The sequence below is a fragment of the Taudactylus pleione genome, unplaced genomic scaffold, assembly GCF_031769625.1.
Source record: "Taudactylus pleione unplaced genomic scaffold, aTauple2 ptg000810l, whole genome shotgun sequence".
Classification (NCBI taxonomy): domain Eukaryota; kingdom Metazoa; phylum Chordata; class Amphibia; order Anura; family Myobatrachidae; genus Taudactylus; species Taudactylus pleione.
This window is the reverse complement of record NW_028285212.1, coordinates 484,532-497,019: the sequence shown is the minus strand read 5'-3', so window position 1 is coordinate 497,019 and position 12,488 is coordinate 484,532. Positions and strand designations below refer to the sequence as shown.

The 12,488-nt window shown below is 44.1% G+C and overlaps 1 protein-coding gene across 1 annotated transcript in view; it reads right to left on the bottom strand.

Annotated features, from left to right (window-relative positions):
• PKP3 (plakophilin 3) overlaps positions 1–10,514 on the bottom strand; it is a 59,218-nt gene extending 48,704 nt beyond the window's left edge. Inside the window, exon 1 of the mRNA XM_088458145.1 lies at positions 9,722–10,514. Within this exon, the coding sequence (XP_088314271.1) occupies positions 9,722–9,950 (229 nt within the window). The 5' untranslated portion in view covers positions 9,951–10,514. The remainder of the gene's footprint in view (positions 1–9,721) is intronic.
• Positions 10,515–12,488: the final 1,974 nt, after the last annotated feature.

Below are 12,488 nucleotides of genomic sequence, written 5' to 3'. Positions count from 1 at the left end.
AAAAAAAAAAATTTTATTAATGCTATTTGCAAACAACAGATTAGCTGCTGTATAGAGTTTACGAATGCCCAGTGCTTGCGCTCTGTCCTGTCAATGATGATCATCCATGGAAAAACTCTACTGGATTCTAGAACACCTGATCTGACACTGGTGAAATGCAGTTGCACCAGCACTAATCGAAGCGCATTACATCACCACCAAAAGGAACCCTGCCCATTATAAATACAGCCAGAGAATATTATACTGTATATATATATATATATATATATATATATATTAATTAGGTATATATTTGAAAGCTTAAGCAGAAAGACAATGACATACACATAGAGGATGGATTTACACATTTCACACTCATATCCTTAGTGACTTCCACATACAGTACACACCCCGAAACACAACCACACACAGCAGCCTTTCAGACTTTGCCTCTGTTCACGAGGGAGTTTCCCAAAGAACAAACTGAGTGCACTGATAACAAGTGAATGATTTGTAGAGGGAGGGAGAGGGGAGACAGATGCATTTGTATGGAGTCTCACAGGGTATTACTTGGTCTCTATAAACTGCAGGACAGATCAATGTATTGCTCTTCTAGTTACATGCATAGGGTTTTAAGAAGGAACAAAACAACAATTGACAGACAAAAATGTATCTGAATGCAATCAGATTTCCATTAATGTTTATCTGTCATCTACTCCCAGTTGGCACAGCTATTATTAGTGCTGAACCAATATTCATATAAATGCAGCCTATCCACAGGGGCGTAACTAGGTGTTTGAAGGCCTCATACAAAACTTTTGCTAAGAGCCCCTATGTACCACCAAAATCGGTATGACATACCGCCGGACTAAAGCTCTGTGGATGTAATACCGACGCTGGAAGGCAGAAGAATGAAGATCCCGACAGGGTAAGTATTTAACCTATACCTAACCCTTTCCCCCCCCTAACCCTAACCTCCCCCCCCGGTGCCTAACCTACCCCCAGGGGTGCCTAAACCTAACCCCCCTCCCTGCACCCTAAACCCAACCCTCCTGTCTAACCCTAACCTCCCCCCAGGGGTGCGTAACACTAACACCCCCTTCCCCTAGCCTAACCCCAACCCTCCCGGGGGGTGCTCAACCCTAAGTTCCCCCGGGAGCCCCTGAACCTAACCCTCCCCTCCGTGGCTATCCGCTCCTGACTTACCTTCGCCCGGTATGCTGGCAGTCAGGATTTCGGCGTGGAGTTAATGATAAGCGTCGGGATTTTGACGCCTATCATTAGTCCCATGCTGAGATTTCAGTCGGAAAGCCGACTGCATACCGTACCACCCTATGGTGAAGAATGTATATAATAAATGTAACTATGACAAGGAAGATAGGCCTCCATCAGCTCTGGGCGCCATAGCAGCTGCACCCCTTGCACCTATGGTAGTTACGCCCATCAATTCACTAAGACATACCGCCTAACTGTTCTAATTCAGGGGGGCAGTCCAGATGTGAATCCTTTTTTGATTAAATGTGCAGGTGGCAATTTAGGGGTGTATTTAGGGGAGGTTAGGGAGGGGAGAGGGCAATATCTGGTTCACAAGTTCTGAATGTCGACATGTCGTCTTATGGTTTTTTGGTTAGGTTTAGGCTAAAAAAAAAAAAAAAAAATACATGTCGACTCTTTGGTGTATGAGGAGGTGCATTTACTTCCAGTGATTGTTTTTTTTCATTACAGACCACTCACAGAAGGAATCATGTGACACGTGACATCACTACTCTACAAAATGAGGGCTATCGTCTGTCACCAAAGGGTATATTTTACATTGGTTCATGTGGCTTGTGTATTGCTCACACACAATTACATTTTCTCCCTGCAATCTTCTCCTCCTCTTTACTGGCACTGACCGGGATTGGCACAGAACAAAGGAAATCTCCTTTTGTCACTGGAGCTGGAGGTACGAATTGATCGTTAGGAAAGAGACCAGAAGCAGCCTCAGAGTATAACACAACCACACCCTCCTATACACATGTAGACACAGGTGGACTCTGCTGCCGAAAATATTTGTAAGCCCACAAAAAAGGTGAAGTATGCATATTAGGAAATAAGTACAAGTCCTGGGGGATACACAAATTAGTTGTATTACTATGCAACACACACATCAGAGTGCCTACTACAACAGAAAGACCATAGCATAAGGGAGCAATTGGGACCAATGGGATGTGGATCTGTAAACAATGTAGAAAACGGCACGGTCATTATTCATTATATATCTGTTCTCTTCAGAACAGCACATACCCCCATTGTGCACTGTACATCTTTACACACAAATGTATTTATTGGAAAATTACACTACCCATGGTTTGCCAGTAATGGTTTTTCCATCGATGGCGAAGATCCGATGTTACCATGCCATCAGTGACAAACAGGGACGGACTGGGGCTATAGATGAGCCCTGGCAGTCCATCCTGTGTGCGCACCTTAGGTGAGGGTGCTCGCAAAGGGGGTGTGGTTAAGTTTTATGGGGGCGTGCCACGAGTCACTGGGGCCTGGTCTTGTGGCACGCCCCCGTCTCTTCCTGGCCAAGCAGAGGGCACCAGCCTATCACTGCCGCCACCCCTTCCCTCCCCGAGCTCATATCATGTATCCGGCAGCGTGGGGTGGAGGGCAGGGGCACTTCCACACTCCTCGAGCCAGCCCTGAGGCCATCGGCCCTTCTGGCATTTTTCCAGAAGTGCTAGATGGCCAATTCGCCCCTTGGTGACACGATCCCAGAGGGTACCTCAATGTGGCTGCTCAATGCCAATAATTGTGATATTAAGCAGCAGGGCTGGGCCAGGATGAGGCAATTCACCACAGTTCCATCAGTAAGCCCATGGACCATCCACTTCACTGGGCAAGGGAGCAGAATCCGGAAAACTACACTATATTATTCAGGGAGCTCTGGAAAGTGGTCTGAAATTTAGGATTCTCCATCACATGTGAAATTACAGTAGTGTAAACAGCCAGCATGGTCAAGCCTGCTAATAAACTGGACTCCACATGCAACCCCTCAGCAGATTGTACTGAACAGAAGATATAATAAAAAGCTAACCATTCACCTTACCTTTGCACATAAATATTACTGATATTTGTGTACCCAAAACCATTATTGTAATTTAGAAACCGGTCAACGCATATTGTGACCAGCATAAGGAACAGTACAAAGGTTCTGGGAAGACACAAGCTGTATGTGAAATATTGTATTAGTGCTGGTCATTTTCCCGCCCAAATCTGGTCTAACAGCCAACTCGGCTATTACAGTTCATGAAACAAATAGCTTGAGGTGAATCAGCGTTATACATAGAGAATATCTATGATTCCACCCAACACTATGTTATCGGCTTCATGGGGGGACTTAGGCTTAGGCACCCCCCCTGGGAGGATTAGGCTAGGGTAAGGGGGGGATAGGGTTAGGCACCCCCGGGGGAAGGGTAGGGTTAGTAATAGTAAAAATACTCATCTGTCGGGATCTTCTACTGCCGTCCGGAGGGATTTCATACCCTGTGAATGTGGTGCAGAAATGCACAACTGAAAAACTATAGTGTGTCAGAAAATCAGTGTCTGCAAACATCAAGAGATGCCCAAGGCAGAGGACTCGGCTGAAGAATTTCATCTATTTATTCTTTTCATTACAGTATTTAAGTACAATACCAGCCCTAATACTTAATTTCACAAAGTTTCAAAACGTTTCCGCGTGCCATAAGTCCTGCCTAACATAACAGAAAAAGGTCAGGTGATTCAGATAGTTTACAAAGTTTTAAAAATACAAAGTTCTATTTTCTTAGATTTGTTCCTCGGACTGTATAGGACGTATTTGTACCATCTCCTCTCACATTAAAATATGAAGGTGGTAAGTGCAGGGTACAAAAAAAACTAAAAACTTCTATTTTATTCGCTCTCAACCATCTAAGAATTCTGTTGGAATTGTACTTCAGCAAATATTTTTATAGTTTTTATGAACCATTTTGGCTGTTGCATGCTTGAAATCATTAAAAAAAAAAAAAAAAAGTTACTTTAAGATTATAACAAACAACTGAGTGGTCCAAATACTAAGCGCAGTCTTCTGGATATTGTGAGTAGATGTCAGGCTTGATACGGACTACCGCTCAGAAATAGAAGAAATAATACAACAAATTATGCCAGTGTATAGGAGGGAACGCATCAACTCTCTGGAGTCTTCCTTTTGGGACTAACCTCTTAACAGTAAAATGCGTTCACATAAAGGTTTCTTTTTATCACGATCAACCAGTAGGTGTATGGTTACTATTCACACGTCCCCCGCCCTTTAGTAATAACACTCACCAGGGATCAGGTGTAAAACTTTCGCATAAAGGTTTCTTTAACTTTGGGGATAATCCTTCTTGACCAAATGTAGAAAATGTTTTCTCCACACACGGGGAAGGGGGGTTTGGTGCATTTTTACACCACCCCTGCTCTCTGGGGAGGAGATGTACTAAGCTCTGAAAAATGATAAATTTTAAAGTGCTAAACTACCAGCTACAGGCTGTGTTTGAAAAAATGACAGGAGCGGTTTAGCTGGTAGTTTATCACTCGCCAGAGCTTAGTACATCTGCCCCCAGTCGTTAGAGCTGCAGACAAAGCCCAGGTAGTTTGTATGTGCTCCCTGCACTTCTCGCCCCTGGGTACAGGCAGTGCAGCTCTCTTGTGACTCACAGCTGAATGGGCCCACCTTCCTTGTCAAAGTCACATGTGTTGGTTGGTACAAGGGGACTCTTATGCAACTTTGCTTTGGGTATTCGGACCGGTGGCATCCCGACCGATGGGTACCTATACCCAAACCTACTTAGTTCATCTGTTGGTAAAGCTGGCCCTTGTTACCTGGCACAACTAACTAAGGGGCCTATTCATTAGCCGATAAATGGCCTGGTAGCCATGCAGAAACACTAGTTTCTGCATATTTAGGTTACGAGGCCATTCATCATCAGGAGTCCAAAAGGAGCCCCTGATATTCAGCAAACTCCGAAAACTGAAAGTTTTTGGAGTTTGCTACCGGGAACAAGCTCTATTTTCAGACAGCGCTTGTTCTCGGATCCCCGCTCCTTCCTATGGGAAGGAGTTCCGTGGATGCGAAGAGGAATCCGAGCAGATCCCTCCGCCACCTCCTCACTACCCCCCCAGCGGCTGTGCGCATGCATGACCTCGGGTCACGCATGTGTTTACGGGACGACGGGGAGGAGGTAAGTAACGCCGATACATAAGTAGCTGCGATACGAACAGAGAAGGCAGCTGCTTTTCGGATGCAATGATGAATTGCTCACTTGTCACATTTCCCCCACAGCGAGTTCAATACTTCATCATTGGAGGCCATATGGCATCCGGTGATGAATAGGCCCCTTAGAGTTAAACGGTCAGTATGCCGCTCCATTGCAACCTCTTCATCTTTCCCCAAATATTTCCTCCATTCTGTGCTGGCAACAGATGCAGTTATTATAATTGATCATACACACAGCAGTGTATCGGGGTAACTGTCAGCAAGTCTGCTTATAAGGGAACATGTTTTAGCAAGTATACTGTACGTCTGAGTCATATTGCCCCTGTACACTGTGTCAGTCTTAAATGTAAAATTTGAAAACAACAAATACGGTTAAGTCATTATCCTTCCAGAAAAATCTTAAACACCCTTATGGGCCTATATAATAAGCAGAGAAATGCCCTATCCTTAATAGGGCATCTCAATAGCCCCTGCCAGAGAAGTGATTCACAAAGCATTGGGAAGCCTATTTCATATGCATTTCATTTTTTTTTTTTAATTTAATTTCTCCTTATTACTATCTCAAGATGGTGATAACTATATAGCATTTAAATATAGCAGTTTTTCAACTGGAGAATACTGTACTTCCAGTTCCGTTGTGCAGGTGTGAGCTGGCTAGTCAATATGCTGACTATTAGAAAGTGTTTTTGTCGCCGCAGTTTAGAAAGAAAATATTTGTAGCTGTGCTTAGTGAATAGCTGTAGTAGTCTTGATGGATGGCATAAGGAGGATTGCGGTGGATGGGTTGTGGTGATGATGTAACTATAGTGTATGTCTGTTGGTATATATAATCTTATTTCTCTGCACATGTGGTGTGTTAGTGCTTATTTCACTGAAATACAATGGATACCATCCATAGACAACCACGACACGATGGCTAGTTCATGCAAGTTAATCTGTCAACACATTCATTTCTCCCAGTTATGGGAGTACTATCATTTTACTGTGCAAGTATAATGCATATATTTTTTACATAATAAATAACTGTTCTCTTTTCCCTGTTTTACCATATACATGATTTGTACCATCAGACAACTTTGATGAACATATTCAGTAGCTTCTACTACATGAGGATTTATTTGGTTTTATTTTCCATCAAAAAAGACATTTGTCCATTTTTTTGCCCTTGGGTACAACGCTCCTTACATCTGCTCTATACACAGCAACTGTATCCACAGAGCACTGGTGTCGTATCCAAGGTCAACAGGCAAATACTGTTCAGATGATATAAAGCCGGGATTCCCAAACTCAGCCATTACAGTCCAGGTTTTACGGATATCCATGATTGAGCACAGGTGACCTAATTAGTACCTCAATCAATTTGATTTAACCATCTGGGACTAAAGCATGGGTATCCTTAAAACCAGGACTGTAATGGTGGAGTTTGGGACCCTCTGATATAAATTAAATAGAAAAAGTTGCAGGAGACTATGTGCGTCTCAATAGTCGGATGTCTGAAAGTGGAAAAGCTCCTTTAAATCCAAGTTTTCAGAATAATGTATAGGCCAACTTATAACAGATGGGATGAAAACCTTGTAAAGTTTTACCTAATGATGGAAGTTTTAGAACATTGTTTTACATGGGTCTGTCTGCAATGAATTATTATATTGTGCAGAAAGGGTTAATCCTCTTCCACCTAGCCCCTTCCTACTCATAATAAACAGGTCTATACACATAGCATCCGAAATTCAGCACCTTGGTGAAAAGCATGTGCACTCCCTTCTCCCTCCACTCTTGCATGCACCACCCTATTACACACGGGTGACACAACAGCACAGTATTGTCATCCGCTGGGAGACACAGCCCACCCCTCCCTAAGCAGATAGCGGACAGTCATAAGTCACCAGCAATTAAACTTCACATCATTCTGCAGGAATGTGTATCACAGAGGGTGCATGTATAATGGGACTCTGGCTCTCCGTACAGAGGGGGAAACAGGACTTAGCTTGCCAAGTACAAACTTCACTCCACCCAAACTCATAAAATATCTGTAGAGTAATCCTGATCACAAAACAGTGACCACCAGCTTAACCCTGATACACATACTACATATATGGTATTACAAACATGAAATGCCCATTTTTACCTTTCAACTACAACTCCTGGCTGGCACATCACACTGAGAGTGGACACTCACTTGAAAACACAGGCCCTGATTCAGACCCGCTCGCTAGCAAGCAGCTGCTCGTTGCAGACAATGTTTAGTAGTGTGCGCATGCGTGTAGTTCGCAATGCGTGTGCGCAGACTAGTACGAGCGATCGGCATATGCTCGCTCGCCCTGCAAAGACAACCCAGTTTAATGAGTGACAGGAGAGGCCGTTTGTGGGTGGTGGCAGGGCAGTAGTTACGGGGGAGTGGAGTTGCGGACGCAGGCGTGCCAGAGTGTTTTCACGTAGTTTCTGGGGCGTGCATAATAGGCAGCGTCGTAGTACACGTCACCTGATTGAATAATGCACTGTAGTGCTCGCAGTGCTTACGGTAGGGTACAGTCAATCGCAAGTGGTGCGGTCAGATCCGATGGAACCCGATGTACCGATGGTTGTATATACTTCCTGGAGATGATGTACGCTAGTGGGCGGCTAAAGACAGGCTGGTGGGTGTCTATAAACACAAAGTGATCGCTCGCCGAGACATAGTGGGCGTGCTTATGTCTTGCCGAGTGAACGGCTGCCGTGACGTCACTTTTCAAAATTTACATACGCTGGGAGCTAGCGGCCGCATCTAGCGAGCGGGTATGACTCAGGGCCACAATCTGTAGGTAACCAGGTACTGCTTGGTGCAATGGTCACACACCATGCAAACACATTCATTAACCAAGTATACATATATAAGCTAGCTGTAGGCAACTTGTAGCCTCTTTTGGCTGCTATCCAACTAAAAACACCTAAACGTGTATACCTCAACAGCTGATTAGCCAGGAAGGGACGCTACACTTATTATTTACTTGTGAATTTGTAGACCATTAGTAAATATCAGAATCACCAACAATATTACAGAACTTCAAAGAGTGGACTTTACACACAGGTTGTTAAACGCTTGCATGATCCAGGAATGGAGCCCAGTAAATCTCTGTAGTGACTCTTGGCCTGTACACGAATGCCACAGCTGCGACGAATTTGTACGCAGCGCCAGTGGGAAATTATACAAATGTCGCAGACGCCGTTCATTCATTGGAGACGCCCACCACGGTCTTTGAAAATCCAAAAAGACTGCGTACACAGACACGGCATCAGCCAATATCAGTTGTACTCTGAATGGCCCCCTGAACTGAGATGCCGGAACCATTTATACTGCATACGGGATCGCAGTCGATAACGGTCACGGCATGCCTGCATTTCAGTCACCACTCCCTTGTTGCCGCCCACAAACAGTCGTGGTCTGTCAAATACTTTGCGAATAAGTCCCCATTGCGAGCGACAATAGTGATAAAACATGACATGTGCCGATGCAACTCAGATGCATGCGCAAATCACCGATGTCGCCACTTAGGATAAGAGTTGAGGGTCCAGTGCCAATTTATTGTTGGTCATAAGATAGAGGGGTGGCAGTTACCCCATGCCAGCAATAAATGTATTTGTTGTGGTAACAATAATAATTTACTGCACAAACCGCTCTTGATGCAACAAATGCTCGGTCATTAAACTTACCTGATAAACTCAGTAATTTGCCTTTAACCAGCTTATAGCAACAGAACACTTTATATTAGCATGCTAAGCTTACATAAGCCCAGGTCTGACACTGAGAAAGGAATGCAATAAAAACATCACACCCCAAGGATCAGGGCAAAGATATGACACACTAATAAAATCACAAGGTTTCTGTAGGGATGCATGGGAATCTGCATACAAATACAAAGAACATTTAATTACAGCCTGAACCAACGCATTGATGTAACTATATGCATACACTGCCCTGTGAGTAATACAGATGGATTACACAGAACATCCTGAAGTTTTAGAAGGACAATGGAACACATGAAAGTAGTGCACGATTTGTATCATGTCAAAAAACAGGGTTTCAAAGCTTACAATTACAATTGTGTTTATTCGCCTTTACACAATGTACACCCAGCCACAGAAAGTAGTAACGTATAACAGAAGTAGTAGCATGGAGGCCTGAACATAATTAGCAAAGTGATCCCAAAGGGGACAATGAAAACCATTAGGCTGCCCAGGGCAGAGGTAAATACAGGTATTGTGGCTTTCTTTTGTTTTATTATAGTAGAGAGGGAGGATGTAGTAACTACAGGTTGTCAAGTACAATAAGTTGGACAATCACAGGTTTAAAACTTCACTGTGTGAATGTCCAGGAATAATATTTTAATATATTTACAATTTTTTTTTGTATTTTTGGACAGTCTCTGCATAATTTACTAAGATCTGCATCTGGGCGCTACATACATATAATCATTTAGTTCTTAAGATTTGGAACTTTCTTACCTCCATAAGCGGAGTTGGCCTGTGATGCCGTTTGTCCCTTTTGCATCATCCGTGCCCGGACTTGTTCCTGTACGCGGGCATTGCGCAGCTCTTGGCTCTCATCACGCAATCTCCGGTCCAGTTGGGAGTCCGTAGGCAGTGCCAGCGATGTGATGTCCGTGTTTGGCTGCAGGGCCGACATAAGGAAGTGACTGTCCTGCATAGTCAAGGTTTGAGGGTGGAAGTTCATTCTCCCACAAAGTACGACTGCCTACACTCAGCGTCTCGCCTCACCTGCGGCTACCCCCACCTGAATATAATGTGCCACTCTCCTCCACCTGTCTGAGGGGGCCACTTTTATGTCTGTTTCCTGTAATTCTCTGAGCTCTATTTGGATAATGCAAACTGTTCCTGCCTGTCACTGGCCTCCTCCACGCTCGCAGGCTGTATCTGCTTCCATGCCCCACCCTGTCATTACCTCAGCACTCCTACCTGTCCCTGCCTATTTCTCTACCCCACCTCTCTGGCCTAATGCACTGATCCTGCTGTCTATCAACCCCTTCTTAGTTTCCCTTCTATACAACAGGCTCTTTTCTCTTCATTGTCTATAGCAGGTTTAGTATAATACACCAGCGCCTGCCTCTCTCTCTGACTTCTGTCCTATTCTGTGGAAGCTGTTTCACACCTGCATTACAATCCCTCACACCTGCTCCTACACTTTGCAGTCACACAGATCTGTGCAACAACTCTTTTCTCACTGTGCGCTCTCTTCCCTCTAACTAGCACTCTGTTTGTCTATTTCACACCCCACTCGCTGTACTCCTTTGCTCCTCTACAGGAATGTTACATCCCCCTGTCAGCGAGGAATCTTCCTCCCTTCCCCACTATAGAGCTGGCCTCTTGCTGCTAACACTATAGCAAGTCTTATACCATAGCCTGACAGATAAACAAATTGTTAGGCCCCAAATACTGTGAAAACCGTTATTCTCATTTAAACCTACAGAACATTCTGTTGCACAACATGATTCTATTATACAACCTGCCGAGAATCTCAATGCTACGTGACACTGTAAGGATGAGACTCTTTGATAAAATAAGACAGTTGTAAAATAAACCCCAAATAATGACAAATGCCCTGAGCATCTTTTCCCTATTTAATCTTATTATAATCCATAAGTGATGAATGCATAAACAGTGCGTTCTGGCATCAGCGTTCATTCAAATAAGCATGTGTATTGTAGGGAATAAAGCACCCCCTGCTGTACGTTATTACATATATCAGAAGTGCCATTGGATTTCTGTGTCCTGTATAAAAACAGTTGGCTTACTTTATAATATTCTATAGACCATTTCTACTGTATACACCTGCCTGCTGCTTTGGGATGAGTATACAGCAACATCACTGCTTGTCTTGAAATCCTTAACATGCCCACAGTACTCACAGTCTTATTATTGTGTATGCAGTCATAATGTCAGAATCAGAATGTCGTCATTCAATGTTGACATTTTGAATGCTGACACACACAATATCGACAGTCCATTTTAGTGTTAGGGTTAGGACTCAAATCACAAAAATTATATGTTGATATGCTGCCTGTCAACATTGTGAAAGTCAATATTCGACATACCGTCCTCGTCGACATTCTGAGTATCGACATTTAGTACCACAGCCGTGTATTGCAAGATTGTAAGTAGTACAACATATAGGGTCAATTCAATTAGGAGCGAGTTTGCAAAATCGAACTTATTTCCTGAAACTCACATACATTGTGTGAATGTGCGCACCCGAGAAAATGTGAGATTCTATTGGAAATGCCAATTTGCTGTACTCGCTGTGAGGCTGCATGACTTTACTACACCAAGAAAACTGGGAGAAGTGCATGAAAAGTCGATGTTGATTGACAGCACGCCCCCTTTGGTGGGCGTGCCTGCCAGACGGAGGTGTTCCCATGGGAACGCCTACCGTCTGAAGCCGGCCCCACTGACATCACTAGTGATGTCAGTGGGAGTGATTTTGGCTCTGATAGAGCCAAAATCACTCCAGGGCTTGTGGCTGGGAAACCCGACCGCAGGGTTTCCCTCGCAAGTCCGATGGTCGCGATGGTCAAGACCATCACGACCATCTTTTTGGACGCTCGTATATGCTGTGGGTGGTGACCCACAGCTATACGAGCGTCCAGGAGGACGCTCAATTTTAATGGAGGAGGGCCCTGATTCAGAGCTAGCGCTCTGGTCAGAGCGTCCGGCTCTGAATCAGGCTCATAGATCATTTACACCTCCACATACCTGTCCCACATTATTTACACCTCCACATACCTGTCCTACATCATTTACGCTTCACATACCTGTCCTACATCATTTACACCTCCACATACCTGTCCCAAATCATTTACACCTCCACATATCTGTCCCACATCATTTACACCTCACATACCTGACCCACATCATGTACACCTCCACATACCTGTCCCACATATTTACACCTCCACATACCTGTCCTACATAATTTACACTTCACAAACCTGTCCTACATCATTTACACCTCCACATACCTGTCCTACATCATTTACACCTCCACATACCTGTCCTACATCATTTACACCTCCACATACCTGTTCCACATCATTTACACCTCACATACCTGTCCCACATCATTTACATCTCACATACCTGTTCCACATCATTTACACCTCCACATACCTGTCCCACATCATTTACACCTCACATACCTGTTCCACATCATTTACACCTCCACATACCTGTCCTACATCACTTACACCTCAACATA